Genomic DNA, 19,862 nt, shown 5'->3' with positions numbered 1-19,862 from the left:
TTTTATTTTAATTTTTTATTTTTTTTTCCTGAGGTAACAACTTTTATTTATTTTTAATTTTTTTTTCAATATATGAAATTTATTGTCAAATTGGTTTCCATACAACACCCAGTGCTCATTCCAAAAGGTGCCCTCCTCAATACCCATCACCCACCCTCCCCTCCCTCCCACCCCCCATCAACCCTCAGTTTGTTCTCAGGTTTTTTTAATATGAAATTTATTGTCAAATTGGTTTCCATACAACACCCAGTGCTCATCCCAACAGGTGCCCTCCTCAATACCCATCACCCACCTTCCCCTCCCTCCCACCCCCCCTCAACCCTCAGTTTGTTCTCAGTTTTTAAGAGTCTCTTATGCTTTGGCTCTCTCCCACTCTAACCTCTTTTTTTTTTTCCTTCCCCTCCCCCATGGGTTTCTGTTAAGTTTCTCAGGATCCACATAAGAGTGAAAACATATGATATCTGTCTTTCTCTGTATGGCTTATTTCACTTAGCATCACACTCTCCAGTTCCATCCACGTTGCTACAAAGGGCCATATTTCATTCTTTCTCATTGCCACGTAGTACTCCATTGTGTATGTAAACCACAATTTCTTTATCCATTCATCACTTGATGGACATTTAGGCTATTGAGCCCTTTTTATATGCCAGGTGTTACGTTTTCATTTTAGTGAGGCTTCATGACGAACACTAGGTACTCTATGATCACGCTCTACATTTGAGGAAAGAACTTTAAGGAGGCTCAGAGGGATGCCACACATCTTTCATCTTAGTAAGTAGGGGCGAGACCATGTGCTTTTTAAAAGCTTGGGTTACCACCATATCTAGGTCACTCTGATTTGGCAACTTTTCAGAAGTAAATCAATCTACAGTTAACAATGACTTTCCAATGATTTAAGAAAGTAACCAATTCTTTATAAGCCAGACACCTTTCTGTACCACTGAGGGCACTCCTGTACTCCTGCTGTCGGTCAGGGCTGGGCCAAGTACAAAGACTTGCCATTGTTCTGGAGTGTTCCCAACCATCAAGCCTGGAAACCTCCAGGTTGCTTAACAAGAAGGGAGTCCAAGGGAGCCTGGGTGGCTCAGTCGGTTGAGTGTCCAGCTTCAGCCCAGGTCATAATCTCGCGGTCTGGTCCATGAGTTCGAGCCCCGTGTCGGGCTCTGTGCTGACAGCTCAGAGACTGGAGCCTGCTTTGGATTCTGTGTCTCCCTCTCTCTCTGCCCCTCCCCCTCTTGCACTCTGTCTCTCTCTCAAAAATAAATAAACATTAAAAAAATTAAAAAAAAAAAAGAAACCCAAACAAGAAGGGAGTCCAACAGAGACACCCGCGGCAGGAACCAAGAAGGCTAGCTACGCTAAAGTGCGGAGCCTAGGGCGCTTGGGAAAGGCGAGTGGTGAGAATGGCTCAGCAGAGCAGGCCTTTCCCCCAGTGCTGGTTACTCCTGGTGTGCTCTGGAGGATGGGGAGGAAAAATGGTATAAAGTCTCTCAACAGGGGTTTCCTCATCATGAGGGTGAGGGAACAATATAGCATTTGGGTGTCGAGTGACTAAGCGCTTGGGTCTTTCTGTTCAGGTTCCAGGTAGTGGTCAGAACAGCTAGGGCAGGGCCGGTTCCAGGCACTCCCACGGCATGCACTCTCATACCAGAGCACTGCTCATGCCTGTATCAATAATCCAATCCGGACCACTACTATCTGTTCCCTCAACTATTCAGAGCTTCCCAGGTGGTATTCTGCCCCTAATGTGGCTCCCCTACAGTGTATGTATGAGACTGTAGATAGAATGATCTTTAAGTTTCTATTTTAATTCTGGTTAATTAACGTACATGGACAGAATGATCTTTAAAGTATGAATATGGCCATGCCATTTCCCTGCTCAAAGTCAGCACTGGCTTTGTACTGGCATTGGGATGAAACCCCACCTCTGTATGCTGGGCCCCCAAGACCCCATCTTCTTCCCTGACTGTGCTCTTCCCATCCTCCTGCCAGATGCTGTGTAGACACAGGAACACCTGCCCCACACTAGTCTGTGAGGGGAAATGCTCTTTGAACAATATTTCTGTTCATCTGGACTGCAAAAAGGAGGAGGAAGCAATAATCTAGGAACCTACTGAACCTACTGGGTGGCATGGCTCTTCACTTAGCCTACACTTATTATATTATACGGTCATTCATCATCTATAGCAATATTATAGCTTAAAAAATGAAACTAAGAGCATCAATGATGAAAATATCCATACCTGTTTAGGGATCTGACCAAAGTTATTAATGAACCCTATGGTGGCTGTCTCCTTTAGTGGATCATTTATGTTGTAGATATCCACTTGACCCTCATAAAAAAGATGGTGGAAGACATTTACAGCTTCTACTGCAGCAGGGCCTTGCTGTTTATAGCCAAAGATTAAGTCAATCCACTCATGCAGATGGGCACTCACGTAATCACATTCCAAAGCCTGTAATTTCAAAACATAGGTTCAGTCACAGGCTGACTTTTATTACTTGTTCAGAAAGCAAAAGAATTGGCCAGTGGTCAACAGGAACTAAAATAACTAAAAAGTTATAAGAACAATATCTGTAATTCGAACAAATGGGTGATGTCTTGCTCAAGGTCCTCTCTTTGTATTGTGGTCAGTGACCCAGGGAAATCCAAATTCAACTGCAAAGGGTACTCCCGTTTACCTCACGATGGACTCTGATGAATTCCCGCGGGTCCCCTTTTGCCCACGGTGGAAGGATAACATCGCCAAGCTTGGTGCCATTTTGTTTACAGCCTGTGCAATTGGATAAATTAAAAAGAAAATGAAAGATGGGATAAACAGTACTTTTACAGTAAAGTAGCCAAGAAATACTGGCTTAGATTCATTACCTGAACTATGGAATTTTACCACCAGAAAGAACCCTCTGAGATCATCTACTCTGATATTTCCCTCAGTCTGCTCCTTAGAGAATTCCATCAGAGAGATTATTAAGTGTTAGCAAAACTGAGGGGCCCGCCCTGTCAAATGACTTCAGAAAATGCTGACTTATGCAAAGTTAAACATGTTTCTTCCTGCAAAACTCCTCAGAGGCACAGCCCTTCTCTAGGAGGGATATTAGACACAACATTTCTGAAGCGTAACTGACCACAGGACTCCTTTTTAATGAAACATTTTGTGAGGCTGCTGTTTTGAGGTTAGAAAAACTGCTCAAATTCAATCCCCTTAGGACTGCACATTTGGAAGATCATTAGCAATTTCTCTCAAACCTTCTTTTGTTTGGGCTTTTCCTGAATGCTTAAAGCCTGGTGAGTCATCAGCAGTTAACCAGTACTGAGTTTCTTGTCTTAATGTTTTGACAAAATTTTGCCACTCATATGGAGGCTGCTGAAGGAATACCTAACTTCTCAGTCACTAGGGAGTTGGAGAGCTCTCTTTGCTAAGGAGGAAATGAAAATACCACAGTCTTCCAGAAATATTTGCAATGCATGTCATTTCTCCTATTTCTGATTCTTAAGCTCTTGAGAGAGCTCTGCAGAACTGACACATATTTTGCTCTAAGGATTCTCATTAAAAACAAAGACCTGAAATCTAATTCTTTGGTGTTAGTATATCAGTAACAGGAAAAAAAAAAAACTTCTGGAAAAACTACAGGGCTAACCTGGGAGAAACAAAAGTTGTGACAATGCATACAGGTGATATTTATTCCGTGGAAACTGTTACTTTAAATCATAGACAATCTGAAAAATATTAAAGAAACTGTTTGCTATAAAATCTATCCACAACAAAACATATTAAGTGGAACTGGCAGCTCAGGAAACAGGTCTTTTCTTTTCATTTTTTGGAAGAACAAAAGGTTAACTTTAGCTTGTAGTTTTCTTAGATACAAATCAGATGATCAATGACTCAATGAACAGTAATGTTGACTCAACGGCAGTTGGTTAAATAAACAGTTACATGAGAAATTTTCAGAAGTACAATTGTTCAAATTCTAGAATACAAAGGCAGTTCCAAGTGAGGGCCAATAATAATATTTCCCGTAAAAACAATCTTGTTTTTGTCACTGTTATTTGATGGCTTATTTATAATGTGGTATGGAGTGAGAACTACAAAAATCAGTTTACTGTTTAAAGGAATGTCTTTACTTGGTTGGAAAAATTGCCAGATGACTTAAGAAAAAAAATAAAACAATCAAGTTATTACCATCTCTCCCCCTCATTCACACCTCCAGTCCACTCCTCTTGAAATACCAGACCCAATTTTCTGCTAAGAAGCAACTAATAATTCCCAGACTTGACATATAATGTACTTTTCAAAAAAATATGCTTATAATCCCTAATATTTAATGTGATACAATTTTATTTCACCAGAAATATCTGTAATTTTAACATTTTTTTTTTTTTAATTTATTTTTGGGACAGAGAGAGACAGAGCATGAACGGGGGAGGGGCAGAGAGAGAGAGAGACACAGAATCAGAAACAGGCTCCAGGCTCTGAGCCATCAGCCCAGAGCCTGACGCGGGGCTCGAACTCCCGGACCGCGAGATCGTGACCTGGCTGAAGTCGGACGCTCAACCGACTGCGCCACCCAGGCGCCCCTGTAATTTTAACATTTAAAGAGAACACTCTTTAGTATACTCTTGGTCTGATTCTGGTACTCTGTAGCTCTCCTCCAGGTACGTCTGTATCGAGGGTATAAAAAGAAGACATGGGGGGGGGATGGGGGGAATTGCTACACATCTCAGAACCAGGGCAAAAACCCAAGTGCTCTTTTTTTTTTTTTCTTTTTACATCATTTACTTTCTTTTTTGGGTAGAGGCCAGTGTTTTGTTTTGTGTTTTTAATTTAAGTGAAATTTACTTAACATAAACTTAGCCATTTTCAATTGAACAATTCAGAGGAATTTAGTACATTCAGAATGTGGTGCAGCCACCAACCCTATCGAGCCCTAAAACATTTTCATCACCCCACAGGGAAACCTGGCACCCATTAAGCAGTTGCCCCCCATTCCTCCTGCCCTCCTGTCTCTGGTGACCACCAATCTGTGTTCTATTATAGATTTACCTGTTCTGGATATTCCATATAACTGGAAACAGACATTATGTGATCTTTTGTGTCTGGCTTCTTCTACTTAGCGTAATTTTTTGAGGTTCATCCATGTTATAGCGTGTCTCAGTAATTCATACTTTTTCATGGCTGAATAACATTCCAGTGTATGTAGATTCCACAATTTGCTCATTCATTGATAGGCATGTGGCCTGTTTCTACTACTTGGCTACTATGTGTAATGCTGCTACGAATAGGTGTGTATATGTACTTGTTTCAGTCCTTTTGGACATATATCTCAGAGTGGAATTTCTGGGTCATATGTGATCCTGTTTTTAACTTTTGAGAAACCACCATACTGTTTTCCACAGCAACTCAACCATTTTACATTCCCACCAGCAATATATGAAGGTTCTACTTTCTCCACACCCTTGCTGGATCTTGCTATTCTTTCTGTGTTGGTTTTTTTCATCACAGCCATTCTAGTACATGTGAAGTGGTACCTCACTGTGATTTTGATTTGCATTTCCCTAATGACTAATAATGGTGGGCATCTTTTCATGTGCTTATTGGCCATTGACCTTCTTTGGAGATGTCTCAGGTCCTATGCCCATTTTTTTTTAAGTGGGTTATCTTCTTGCTGTTGAGTTGTAAGAGTTCTTTATATTTTGGATACTAGACCATTATGAGATATATCATTTGCAAATATTTTCTCCCATTCTGTAGGTTTTCTTGTCACCTTCTCCATAATGTCCTTGGATATAGAAGTTCTACATTTTGATCAAGTCCAAGTCATCTTTTGTTGTTGATGTTTGTGCTGTTTCTTTTTTAAAGTTTATTTATTTGACAGAGACAGAGAGTGCATGTGCATGTGTACACACACGTGCGAGCAGGGGAGGGGCACGGAGAAAGGGAGAGAGAGAGAGAGAGAGAGTTCCAAGCAGGCTGCCAGTGCACAGCCTGACATGGGGCTTGATCCCACGGACTGCAAGATCATGACCTGAGCCAAAATCAAGAGTCGGACGCTTAACTGACTGAGCCACCCAGGTGCCCTGATACTTGTGCTTTTGATATCCTATCTAAGAATCCATTGGCAAATACCAGATGATGAAGACTTAGTTCTGTGTTTTCTTCTAAGAGTTGTAAGGCTTTAGCTCTTATATGCAAATAGTGTTTTTTAAAGTGTGTGATTTCATGGAGGAAAGATGATTTATTATGAAGGTGAGCATGACAAAGACAAATGACTCTTTTTTAATTTACTTATTTAAAAGTGGATCATTTAAGTTGGATTTGTAAGTGGGCGGGGCTAAAACATTTTTGCAACATAAAACTGATCCAGTGTTTCTGGAAGATTGGGGCTATCTCTTTCTTTGTATACCTCTCCATATTTTTTTCTTGGAAAGTGGTGTCCCCAGGGAGAAAAGTAGCATTCTTCAAAGGTGAATTATAAGTGAACACAGCAAAACACTAATGTACATCTGTATCCAAATACTGCGTATGCATTTCTTGTTTTTCCCTGTTCACCATCTGTTCTATTCCTTTAAGGAGCCATCACTCACTCCAACTCTAAGGTCCAGAACTTGGTGTCTTTAGCTGCTCAAAGTGGAGCTCCAGTCCCAATCAGAGATAATGAGAACCACTTTTAGGTTTTATGCTGGGGCTATTGAGAGAGTCTCATGATCTTTCCCATGAGACCTGAAGCTCTAATTTCACAAGGTTAGAACTGCCAATCGACAAATAAATACAAATTATTGAAAACAATTTTTAAAAAGAAAAATTACTCAGGTGTTATCAGATATGAACATTGCTCTGAATCTTCTGTTAATGAAACTTTATGAGGTAATAATGATTTACATGTTGAACTCTTAAATACGATAGGATATGAGGTATGAAAAATATATGAAAACAGGACAGTATCTGGCAGGATTATTCTAAAGTGGAAACAATGGAATATGTTTTAAAAGAAATACTCAGAAACCTAGATCAGCAAACTGTGTTCCAAGAAACTATAGCCAAAATCAAATCTACTTCCTGAAATTGCTGGATTATATATATAAAGAGAAGAGAGTGCTGATGAAACTTCTCTCCTTTTTATAAATGTTGATTTGTCTGTTTCTAGAAAATACTACCCTAACAGGATATAGAAGAGAAATATTCTAAATTTCTAACTTTAAAACATATTAGTATGCAAGCTGAGAATGCCTCAGGCGATACAGAAGATTAAAAGAATACACTGGGGAAAAATAATACATGAAAATTTGAGTATATCATTTCAGCAATAATTTCAATCATAATAATTTTTTTTTCTAAAGTTTATTTATTTTGAGAAAGAGGGAGAGAGAATCCTAAGCAGGCTTAGCACTGCCAGTGCCAAGCCCAACGTAGGGCTCGATCCTATAAACTGCGAGATCATGACCTGAGCCAAAACGAAGAGTTGGACACTTCACCGACCGAGCCACGCAGGCGCCCTTCAATCACAATAATTTTCAAATAAAATTTTACTTCATCTTTGTTTTTTATTGAAATAACAATATTCTGACCATTAGATGTAATATGGTCAATTTGTAAATTTTCCTAAAACTCTACATTTGAAACAGCTATTTTGAACATAAATCTATTTTTCTTTTTATATTTACTCCACACACTCGATTATAGTAAACAACAGCTGCTGAAACCACAAGGAAGTCTTTTCTTGTCAGTGTGTACTGCAGATAATAGTCAGGAAAGTGACATTTCTATTGGTTAACGTTCCTAAGACGGTGCCACAGCCGTACGTACCTAGATCAAAGTTGTTGGAATTGAACAGGAATTCTGGTAAGTAAAAAAACTCTGGGATAAGTTCTTTCACATCTGCCATGTTGTGCTTTGATGCTGAATACCAGGCCTCACGTACACTGTGGAACATTCGGTCAGCCAGGTCAAAGTGGCCTCCCTGCAGGCGGAATGAGAAGACACCTCTCTGTTAGAGAACCATCCCCACCTTAAAGCTTCTGTCAAGCTCAGGCACTTGAAAAACCCACATAAATACATTTGGTGACAAATTCAATTTCCCATCATCATCCCATCGTCTCCATCATCCTGCATCAAAAATATAAAATTTTAAATCATCATGAAAAGAAAATTAATCCAATCCTTTTGGGGATATTCTTTATGAAGAGTGCTTAAAGTAAGTATATATTTTGTAATCAAAGTGAAATCCAAATAAGACTTTAAAAATCATTAAGAAATTAGCTTTTGGTGAGAGGGCAAGAGTGTAAGGAAATATGAATTCTTCCATGGTTTGATGATGCTCTCCTAAAAAAGAAAAGATTCTAATGTAGCCATGTATAGCCATCTATATATGTGTGACTAATTTTATAAATTAACATGACATTCAAGTTCTCACACTGCCAAGAATTAGGTGAAAAACTAAGAAGGTGATCAAAAGAAGTTATAGATACAACAAATTCAAATAGAAAAGGGTTTCTTTCGCTAACACAGCCTCATAGATACACCATCCTTTTCCTCAAACTCCTTATTGCTGAGTTTTAAGCGAACACCGTGTATCTGTCTTTCTGATGAAGCTCATTGCAGGAAAATGCCAAAGTCCATACGATTCCACCAAGGCCTGCCACCTCTCTGATGTCATCCTCTATGACTTTCTCCCCCACTTACTCTGCTTCAGACGCTGGCTTCCTTGCTGCTCCTAAAACATCTCAGGCACATGACTGACGTGGGGCCCTCGCATGGGCTATTCCTTCTGCCTAGAACACACTTTCTCCAGATGTCTGCATGAGTAACTCCCTCACGGCCTTCAAGTTTTTGTTCACATGCCGCCTTTCAAAGGGGACCTACCCTGCCCAATCTATTTAAAACTGCACTGTGCCTACCCCTACCTCCTACTCCTGTGCTTTCCATCCCCCTTTCTCTGATCTGTATTTTTCTGATAGCATTTATCATATTTTAAAACACTTTAAAATGTATTTATTCATTATCCTTATCTGTTTCCCTCAACTAAAATATGTAAGCTCTACAAAGTAGGGCTTTGGTCGTTACCCACTGATATCTTCCATGTACTTAAAACAGTGCCTGGTACACAGTAGGTATTCAATAAATATTTGCTGAATAAAGGAAAGAGAATGTGGAGAAAAGCAATTAAAATGAAGAAGACAGCAAATGAGCCAGACTGTACTACTCTTTTTTAAATTTTTGTTGAATTCAACCAGTCAAGGCTGAATTCCATATACCTGGCTGGAAAGCACATGGTAGGTACTTGCTTCTTTGGCTAAAGGACCCTGGCACTTGCTTACTGTAAACAAATTCTAGTTAACTCATCAATTTTGATACAATGACATTCCACTTGAATTATGTTTGACTATTTTCAGTGACTAAAACGTCATAGGGCTTCTTGTAAGACAAGATAATGACATTAAAAAAAAAAGCGCCACAATTTTAAATAGAAAGAAGGCTTGAATGAAATAGAAAAATACTACATTTAGAGTTTTACCTGCAGCCTTAAGAATATCTGAGTGAAAGGCTCCATTCTTACTAGGTATGAAGCCACAATCATTGCAGATGAATAGTGGGTCCCATAGTGGTAAGCTGGAGTTTCTCCTGTTCAAAAAAATTAAAGCATGATTGAAAATAAAAGGAGTAAATATGGAAAGTAAAATTGGTATTAATAGGCTTGAAAACGTAACACACACGTGAGAGCTATGACACTACACACAATTGGTATCGGCATTTGTAGTGTGGGAACTTTATGGCACTGCTACTCCTCACTTACATACCTGGCGGTAATCCATCCAAATTAAGTAGAATTCAATGCCTTTCCCCACAAACTTAGCACATTTGGCAATTCATGTTTTGAGGCTTACTGTAACAGATAAACCTTATTAGCAAACTATCTTCCACTAAAGCAGGATTTTGACTTACAATTACTTTTTATGAGGTTCTGGCTTTGCAATGATGTATTTCCAAATTGTCTATGAATACTGTGCAATTGTTATTACTCTCCTTAGCAGGGAATAAAAGGTCCACACATGGAATACTGTTAGGCTTAGTTTTTCTTTCCTTTGTTTGTTTCACCCATTTGAGGGAGACACATGATAAAAACTGAACATAATAAATAATAAGTATACTGTTTTAGGAGGTAACCAATTATTATTACCACTATTTTTAAAGCAAAAGGGTTCCAAAAAGTGCATCAATAAGTTAAAAGAGAGTTTAATAAAGGAAACTATAATTCCTGGCTAAAATATAGTTAGAGATAAAAGCAGATGATCTGATGGAAAATTGCTGCGCTACACAAAGCAGACATATTTAGTTTTTGGCCAGTACCTAATAAGCTACCGAAAACATGCCTTCTAAGCATGGCCATCAGTTGGCATGCAAAATCTGACAACTGTTAATATGTGTGCATATATAACATATATAGATGTGATGACATATAAGCAATTTGGGGAAAGATACAAGAATGTCAGACTGTTAAATAATGACTTACTTTTGAAACTGAGGTAAAAGTCCAATGAAAAGAAAAGTTACGTACCATTAGGATCTTCCCAGTCTTTATATCGCTTCTTATATTGAGCTAATCGTTCATCTGTCTGTGCACCCATTGGCTTAGCCAGGTTTCTAAAGGTCTTGGGATTAGTAAGGTCTACCTCCTAAAATACAAAATGAAATCCAATTCCAAGTTACTATACACCTTTTGTTGTGACCAAGGTAGAAATGGTGGCTATAGCAGACGATGATTTATAAATGTTTGTGGTCACACTGGCAGAATGGGGCTCCAAAATAATGCCGTACACCTACTGGTTATCCATGCTTTACAGACAGACACATGGCAGTTTGTCAACTGGTTCAGTATGAAGACAACTACTTTGGAAATTAAGTGTTCACAGAGGAAGACACTCAGGATCCAGGTCTGGAGAGGAGGAATAAGGGAAAATCCTTCCCAGTCTTGGCAAGGAGACAGCAGACTTAGCACAAAGGCCCTGATTCATCTTTATTTTCATTGCCATTCATAACTATAGAACCAAATATCTTTTCTGTTCTCTTCCTTTCCTCCCCCATCTCACCCCAACTTCCTTTCTGAGTATTTTCTTCTTAGAGGTAATCAGGAAGTGAAATAAACTAGAGCACTCAGGACTCACACCATGGCCTGGTGTGATGTCCCTCTCTCTGCACGCTAGACCATGTGACTTCCAAATAGGATGGGGTCTTTCCATCTACCACTGATTATTTTGAAAGCTCATTTAAAAAAAAAATTTTTTTTTAATGTTTATTTTTGAGAGACAGATAGAGTGCGAGTAGCAGAGGACCAGAGACAGGGAGACACAGAATCCGAAGCAGACTCCAGGCTCTAAGCTGTCAGCACCGAGCCTGATGTGGGGCTCGAACTCACGAACTGTGAGATTGTGACCTGGGCTGAAGTCGGACGCTTAACTGACTGAGCCACCCAGGAGCCCCTTGAAAGCTCATTTCTAACTGACCTAATGCATATACTTAGAAGGGAACCAAAATTTACTACCTGAGGGTTTTAAAAGTAAAAATGTAAAATATATACCAGGGGTAATTTATGTCCTTTTAAAGGGTATCATGACCAACCCATTGGGCCATACTTGTACTTTAAAGGCTTGGGCAGGAGAAATGAATCCACATCCATGAATATAAGTTAAGTTAGTATACTTGTCCTCTCAAAATCGATATGCAAAATCAAAATACTTTTTTGGTTAATTCAGCAAACATTAAATTTTATGCTAAGTACAGGGCACTGTTCTAACAGTTGGGAACTGAGAGATATTTAAGATCATCTCTGTGCTCAAGGGACATACATGTGGGAGCAACTCTTTTAATGGTGCTGTACTGATAAGGTTTTTAAAATCTCTCTAAACTGTGAGGATCATTCACTGAGTAATTTTAAACAGAGCGATGACTCAATTAAATTACTGTTTCTGAAACTGGCTGTAGTATAGAGGACAGAGGGGCACCAACCAGCAGATACAAATTAATTAGCACTTAGGAAAACCAAATAGATATTATGAATTAATATCTAAGAAGTTCATCAATGACCTAAACTTTGTAAAAACACCTCCAAGCTAAAACTCTCCTCATCTTCTTGAAATAAGTGCCTATTGAGAACTTTAAATTACAAAGCAAGTAAAACATTTAAGCAACTGAAGTATCTTTTAATTACTTTTGAAAATGTGTTCCACTTACACAAAAACGATTTGAGATTTACCTCTGAGTCGTAATCTGCAAGGATCCAGGGGAAGACAGGATACTGCATGAGATCATTATAGGATCTGCCAGCCAAAGTGTTCAAGTGCATCAAATACTGGAAGTTGCTGATTTCACCTCTCTTGGGAAAGATAAATAAAGACTCATTTTAGGACAATTATTTCCATTACATTCACTTAAAAAAATTTTATATGCAAAATAAGAGAGAAGACAGTTTCCTTCTTAACAGATTTTATAACATTTGTTTTCCTAATAAGAAGAGCAAAATATTTTTCATGTACATATCTTATGGATTACTGAATGTAATAATATGAATGAATGAATAAGTATATGACTTATACTATCTAACTATAAATTATGAATGAAGCTTATATTTTCATTAAGCCTACCTCCCATCTTTGAGTCACAGACTTCTCTCCAACCAAGGTGCTAAGCAACCCAGATCTAAAAGCAAGAAATAATTAAATTGTAGGCCATATCATTTTAAATCTGAGTAATAATAAAGTTGAAAAATTTAACTGGTCCAGAAATTTTTCAAACTATGTAAGACCTATTATTAATGGGTCATGAAATCAGCTAAGTGGATGGTAATCAACATTTTGCATTTTTTTGCTTTTGTTTTTCTTAACATTTATTTTTGAGAGACAGAGAGAGACCAGGCATGAGCAGGGGAGGAGCAGAGAGAGAGGGAGACACAGAATCTGAAGCAGGCTCCAGGCCCCGAGCTGTCAGCACAGAGCTCAATACAGGGCTTAAACTCACAAACCATGAGATCATGACCTGAGCCGAAGTCGGATGCTTAACCGACTGAGCCACCCAGGTGTCCCTGTAGTCAACATTTTGAAATATGAACATGGAATTAAACTGAAGAAAACAGAATACTGAAAGACATCACATGCAGTAAGGGAAAGCGCTTGCAGACAATTTTGTTTTAGTATTTGTAACTCAGTTTGTGAGTCCTGGGATGCAATGTAAAGTATATTCTTTTACTAAGGGTTATGGCAAAAGTTCGAAAAACAATGATCTAGCCCAACGGTCTACCTTTTACAATGATCCCTATGTAAACACATTTAAGGACATTAAATTGGAATAATTGAAATAGTATACAATATTCTGTACATACTAGGTGCGTGGCACATTTCCTAAAAGAGATGTTGAAGAGTGAACAGAAAGATGAATATTTTATGACAGGAAAGTCATTGCTATTCAGATCATTTAAAATTATGAACTTTCTTGGATATCAGACTTTCCTAGAATGCTGTAAAACCCTTTCCAAGGTTTAACGGTTTTACAATATTAATAATTAATGATTTGAAGATTGTGAGTTACTCATTGAACTGGTAGGAAAGCACTTAAAAGTATGTATTTTATTGACTGAAAGGAAATTAATGGGTTTGTCAACCTTAGTTCTTAAACATATCCAGTTCAACAGTACGGCTAACACTTTCCACTTCTAGATAAGTTCTTCCTATCATGCAAATTGAATGTACAGAAATTCTTCCTGGAAAAAGAGCTATGTCGACTCCTCCACTTTATAAGAAAGGGAACAAGTGAAAAGGTTAATAAAGTTGGAAACGAATTTCTGCTTCTCGCCTTTGGGCTTTTAAAATATCTTTAAGAACTGCCAACTTGGCACAGAAAGTAGCAAGAACAATGAAATAGGTTGAAGATTATCTAAGCAGACAAAAGTATTGGCAATTTAATTACACATAGAAAAAAAGGCTCAATGTGCTGTAACCAGGCCTTTTATTTCCTGTTATTTATCTTAGTAACAACACCAATGATCAGGAACAGAACATGATCTGGGCTTAACAGCAGCACATTTTTACCATTTGTATTTGCTAAACAGCTAAAGAAAAAGAAAAGCAACAACTTAAAAGAGAAACATACAAACTTAATATAGTTAGATGCACACAGACTGGAATCAAATTTTATTTATGAATTATAGAATCCCCAGTAAAGTCTGAAGTCACTTTCTTTCAAGCTGCATTCATTTGTAGCCCCAAAACATTGCTTCTTTTCCAATGGATTATAAAGGGCTACCAGTTCCTGAGTGACTAAATGGAGCTGGGTAGTTGGATTTTTAAAATGGCTGTATCATCCACAAGGACTTACTAAGATTAAAAGCAGCTAAAATGAGCATAAGGAAGTTTAAATTTAAATTGTTAAAAAAATTAAGAGGAAAACTGGGCAATTTGCTGTAACAAATATAGCAAGCAAAGGAGTAATATATTATTATAGAAAAACCCCCATACAAATTGATAATAAGAACTCAGGGAAAAGGTTAAGTAGACTTCTTGTAGTGATCATTTCTCACTTTACACAAATATCATATCATTATGGTGTATACGTGAAACTACTATAATTGTGTGTCAATTATATCCCAATTAAAAACGATCAAATCTCTATCAATACTGCCAACAAAAAAGAATTCAGGAAAAAAAAATAGGCAAAGTTATGGATAACTCGCAAATGGTGATTTTAAAATTAAAAAAAACCCTTAATGTTTATTCATTTTTGAGACACAGAGACAGAGCATGAGCAGGGAAGGGGCAGAGAGAGGGAGACACAGAATCCGAAGCAGCCTCCAGGATGCAGGGCTCAAACTCACGAACTGCAAGATCATGACCTGAGCTGAAGTCGGATGCTCAACTAACTGAGCCACCCAGGCGCCCCTAACAAATGGTGATTTTAAATGGCTAACAAACATATTATAAAACTCAAGATTACTAAAATAAAAGAAATGCATGTTGAAAAATTGAGAAAGCATTTTATAAAATTAATAAAAATGAAAAGATAAATATAAAAAGCTGGCAAGCATCTGTGAGAAAAGTAACCTTATCCACTAAAGGTGGAATATAAATACGTATAATTTTTATGGAAATCAAGTTGGTTTTGTGTACCGAAAGCCTTAAAATTCATACCTCCCTCTTTTTTAACTAAGGGGACTTTACCCTAAAAAAATAATGAGCAATCACACTTGAACTATTAGAATAAGGAAACCAGAGAAAGATAAAATATCCAAAAACAAGAGAGTGCTTTAGACATAAAATAAATACGTAGTCAATAAAAGTAATATTTCTGAAGAATTTTTTAAAAGCAGTGGGAAACGGTTACCTACAACAAAGAATGGAAAAAGCAGAAGAAAAATCTGTGTTTATAATAAAAAACTCAATTATGCACATAGGACTATACGCATGCTTAGAAGGCTTGCGGAAATCGACCAAAATTGAGTGCTGATCTGACACGAGTGAGCATGCACACTGTTTCTTTTTCCTTCAGTATTTAGTTTTCAGTATTTCCCAGGAGGGGAAAACACTCATTAAAAATATCAACTGCTACTATGCAGATGCACACCGTCCTGATTTCACTATTAAACTGACACAAGCAGCAAACAACCTACCCCTGCTCCACGCTTGTGTTTGGTCGTTGCCCAGACACAGACTCTGAGCTGTCAGTTAGAGACGGCACTACGGCCAAAAACCTGGAAAAGAAAAAACAGCATGTCAAAGTCAGGATCTAATAGGAGACTCAAAAAGGATGATTCATTTAAATCTTAACTGCTGCATTTACCCCTCCACTACCTTTTCAAAGGGAATACACAATAACTGGAATACTCTGTTACAAAGCCAAATACAAAGGGCCGCAGCAAAATCTATCATTTTGGATTTTAAACACGCTGTCACATTACTGGAAGAAAAGCCTTCTGACACTGATTCACAGAAAGGGACTCAACTTAGTGAAGTCCTAAAAAGTGATTAACAGCTAAATATTCATATGGCAGCAAGTAACAATGACAGCTAAACAAATGACAGAACAGGGACAACACTAAACAAGTGAAGATACATACAAGATGAGCAACTTTATGTGACACACCTGTTTTTCAGAGTTACTTACAATGTCGATAGAAGTATTTTATTTACTATTTATTTATTTATGTTTATTTTGAGGGAGGGAGGGAGGGGCAGAGGGAGAGGGGGAGAGAGAGAATCCCAAGCAGGCTCCGTGCTGTCAGCGCAGACCCTGATGGGGGCTCAATCCCACAAACCATGAGATCATGACCTGAGCCAAAATCAAGAGCCAGATGCTTAACCAACTGAGCCACCCAGGCGCCCGCACCATAAATATTTTAAAGGCAGAAGAGGGTTATGGGAAAATTCTTAGAATGGATGTGGACCCTAAACTTGGTATATACACAGAAATTTCTCAGAGAAAAACAAACTCATCTCCTTGTAACAGCTGCTAACTATGAAGAGCAAATAATTTCTTAGTCTTGAAAACAACATCGCCTGTACAAGTGAATGAGACAGATAACTAAAATTTCAGCCATTTGATTAGCTCTTCCCATATGTAAAAGGAATTGTGGATTACCAATCACCATCTACACCCACTTTAAGAACCACCCTCATCCCCAGGGCCCACAGGTAATATTACTATACTGTAATGATAGGCAATGTTGCTTGGCATCAGACATTGCTCACAGAAGTAATGTGAAATATAAAACTTCCCTTATTAGAGGGCTTGCTAGGATCTACACCACCCTTCAAACAGTTTAGAGAAGGTCTCTTGTATCTGAGATCAGTTCATAAAAGCCTTTCTCTTCATATATCCAACAGAAATATTTTCCAGCACCATGTATATACATAATGCTTTTGAAAAGGTAAATTTTAGCTTACCAAAAGTAAAATATGATTAGGTTAGATTAACTTTTATTTGGCTATGCTAATTTTTTGAGGATGAAAATATCAGTCTCCCTTGCAAGGCCAGAGAAGGGGTCATATGAATATAATTTCTAAGGCAGCTAAGTCTCTGCACTCAGTAGCAAGGCATGGCACGATCTTCTTTTGTGGTAAATAGGAAAGAACCCTATTTTGAACCTGAAGTACGATTTTTTTAAATTACTGTTTCATCATCCTTTTACAGTGAGAGACACAGGACTCAATGGTTAAAGTAGCTTTTGATGATATCTATAGTGACCAGAAAGATGAACAGTATTTCACAACAGAGTAGCATCATTTTAAAAGCTAATTAGAAGAACCATGTTTCCAGAGCTTGGCAAAAATGAAACATTTTTTCAAAGAAGCTAATTTACTGATCTAAATCCCAGACTTCTAAAACTAGCTTATCTGGTACCAGCTTCCTTTCCATTCCTTCCCATGATAGCATTATAAAGTATTCCTAATAAACAATACCTTTGATAGACTTTATTTCTAATTCCTTTCTGAAAAGCAAGGAGGTAATTCCGTCCATCTCCAGAGAAAACTTCCACAGCAATAGGCTGAAATGATCAAAGAGAAAACATTAAGAAACATCACAAAAAAGGTTAGATATTAACTTTCCCACTATGAATATCTATATTGTTAAAGAAGTTAACTTTTTGACTGAAGGACACTTTTAAAGTCATGAATTCCCAGCAGATTAAATTACAAAATAAACAGAGCCAATTTGTTCAGTTCAATTTGTTTCTGAAATCTTTAACAGAATGGTAAAATAAAGTAATTTTAAAACTATAATTTAGGAAAATTATAGTGAAAATGTAATTTTTATATTAAAACATATATTTATATAAACATATATTTATACATTTACATATTTACATAGTTATATGTTGATTTGGATGCTACAGGGAAAGCTGTGAGAGCAAAGATATCATTCAGGTTTTGTTAAAAAAAAACATGTAATATACAGAATTGTGCACCCATGTGACATGAGTTTGCCTATCATAAAATCATCTAAGGAAATACTGTAAGGGATAGTGTGGATCCTATAAAGGGTTTTCATGGCAAGTATGGGTTTTAAAGTATCCTCTGAATAGGAGTGCCTGGGTGGCTCAGTCAGTTAAGCATCTGACTTCGGCTTAGGTCATGATCTCACAGCTGTGAGTCTGAGCCCCACATCAGGCTCTGTGCTGATAGCTCAGAGCCTGAAGCCTGCTTCAGATTCTGTGTCTCCCTGTCTCTCTGCCCCTCCCTGCTTGTGCTCTCTCTCTCCCCCCAAATAAATACACATAAAAAAACATTCTTTTTAAATAAAATAAAACATCCTCTGAATAAAGGAACATGACAAAATGTTCGGTACTACTAAAACAACCCACCTGCAGGAGATACCGCCTTTTATGTACTTCCTTGATATCTTCATATGCAAAAATGCTGCATGTTCTTTTGAGTTGACTGGGACCTTGCCTGGCTCCTCTGGGGATAATTGGCTCATGCATACTATAGGCAGGCAAGAGAAACAAAGATAAACAAAACACAGCAAGAGATAAATTCACTGTTCAACAAAGGGTATGTTATTTTTAACATGTGAATAGGAGCAGGCAACAATATATCAGAATACTGATATATGTTTAAGTTATATTTAAACACATTTAACAAAAAAGCATGTTTAAGAGAATAATGTATCCACTGTTCAGTGTACAAAGAACCCTCTTTGATGATATAATTTTAAAAACCCCATGTTACAACTTATCTAACAGGCATAGCTGGTACAGTGTGTAGTCCCCCATAGTTTTAGAGGCCCAAGAAAAAGTTTTAATTTTTTTTAATCGAAAGAAAAAAATTACACTTTTTGGTAGAAGAAAATGGTTTAATGTATAATATTAATATATTCATCTTTAAAGCAACAGCCACAAAATATAATTTTTAGTATTTTCATATGCAGCCAGGGGCCCATGAATGTGGCCCTGATTGTTGCTGACAGTAATTACCTGAAACATCTCCTAGGAATGGATCGCAGAGGCTGTGTCTGCATTCGACAGTGTTAGGTATTCAAAATGTTAAAGAGAGAAGAACATGCTGACTAAGCTTTAAGATTTTTGTGCTCCTTCTGGCTTTGTCTGTCTTCTGGGTTTCTGTTACCCACTGTCATCCCATCACAGGACTGGCAGAAGAAAAGGAAGACAGACAAAACTCACTTTATTCCTGCCTGTGCTTTTGTCACACTGCTTCAAGGCGCAGAGGACATGGCCGCTCTTCCATTTGTTAGAGTACTATGAAGCCACCTGCATTTCCTCTACAACTGTGTCTGCACTAAAATTAAAAAAGGACAATTTGCAAATTCTAAAGTTTATACACAGAATAATACAAGGAATTTGGGGTCTACTGCTATGAATGCAGAACAATTCATTTTATTTAATTTTCATTTTGATAAATAAGACAAGTGTTTTCTTACCTTCAAATAACTATTCCCCTTTGTGAATATTTAATGACAAATGCACACAAACTGAAAGATAATGTTACTCAGAACACAAGTTTTGGATTAAAACAACACTATGTAAATACATATTGTTTTCTCAAGATAGCTGTACTGTGTCTCTTCATTCATTTACTTACTTTGGAGGTAAGGTTTCAATGTCTCTTATTTCCCTGGTTGCTGTCATTGTAAATCCATCAATCACATAAAAATGCTCTTTACCAAAAAGAAGTAGCCCCTCACTTGTATCTAGGCCCTGGACCCGAGCACAGCGGTACATGTGTTGAATCTATAAAGAAAACCATAAACATTCATTAAGAGAGTTAAAAAAAGAAATCCAACAACCCTGATAATTTCTTTTTTGATATAACTGAAACAAAATGTTTTGAAAATATGGATTTGGTGGGCAAACAGGATTTTACCGAG

The 19,862-nt window shown here is 37.6% G+C and overlaps 1 protein-coding gene across 8 annotated transcripts in view; it reads right to left on the bottom strand.

Annotated features, from left to right (window-relative positions):
* Window positions 1-19,862, bottom strand: part of WDFY3 (WD repeat and FYVE domain containing 3) — a 280,210-nt gene that overhangs the window by 21,018 nt on the left and 239,330 nt on the right. For all 8 annotated transcript variants that reach the window (XM_047855191.1, XM_047855189.1, XM_047855183.1 and 5 more), the window contains 11 exons: window positions 19,577-19,725; window positions 18,340-18,460; window positions 17,438-17,523; window positions 15,649-15,729; window positions 12,635-12,689; window positions 12,247-12,366; window positions 10,552-10,669; window positions 9,511-9,617; window positions 7,803-7,956; window positions 2,683-2,774; window positions 2,244-2,456 (listed from right to left, as the gene is read on the bottom strand). In XM_047855191.1, coding sequence (XP_047711147.1) covers window positions 2,244-2,456; window positions 2,683-2,774; window positions 7,803-7,956; window positions 9,511-9,617; window positions 10,552-10,669; window positions 12,247-12,366; window positions 12,635-12,689; window positions 15,649-15,729; window positions 17,438-17,523; window positions 18,340-18,460; window positions 19,577-19,725 — 1,296 coding nt within the window. The remainder of the gene's footprint in view (window positions 1-2,243; window positions 2,457-2,682; window positions 2,775-7,802; window positions 7,957-9,510; window positions 9,618-10,551; window positions 10,670-12,246; window positions 12,367-12,634; window positions 12,690-15,648; window positions 15,730-17,437; window positions 17,524-18,339; window positions 18,461-19,576; window positions 19,726-19,862) is intronic.

The sequence above is a fragment of the Prionailurus viverrinus genome, chromosome B1, assembly GCF_022837055.1.
Source record: "Prionailurus viverrinus isolate Anna chromosome B1, UM_Priviv_1.0, whole genome shotgun sequence".
Lineage (NCBI taxonomy): Eukaryota > Metazoa > Chordata > Mammalia > Carnivora > Felidae > Prionailurus > Prionailurus viverrinus.
The sequence above is the reverse complement of the archived record's forward strand: the minus strand, read 5'-3'. Positions and strand labels throughout refer to the sequence as shown.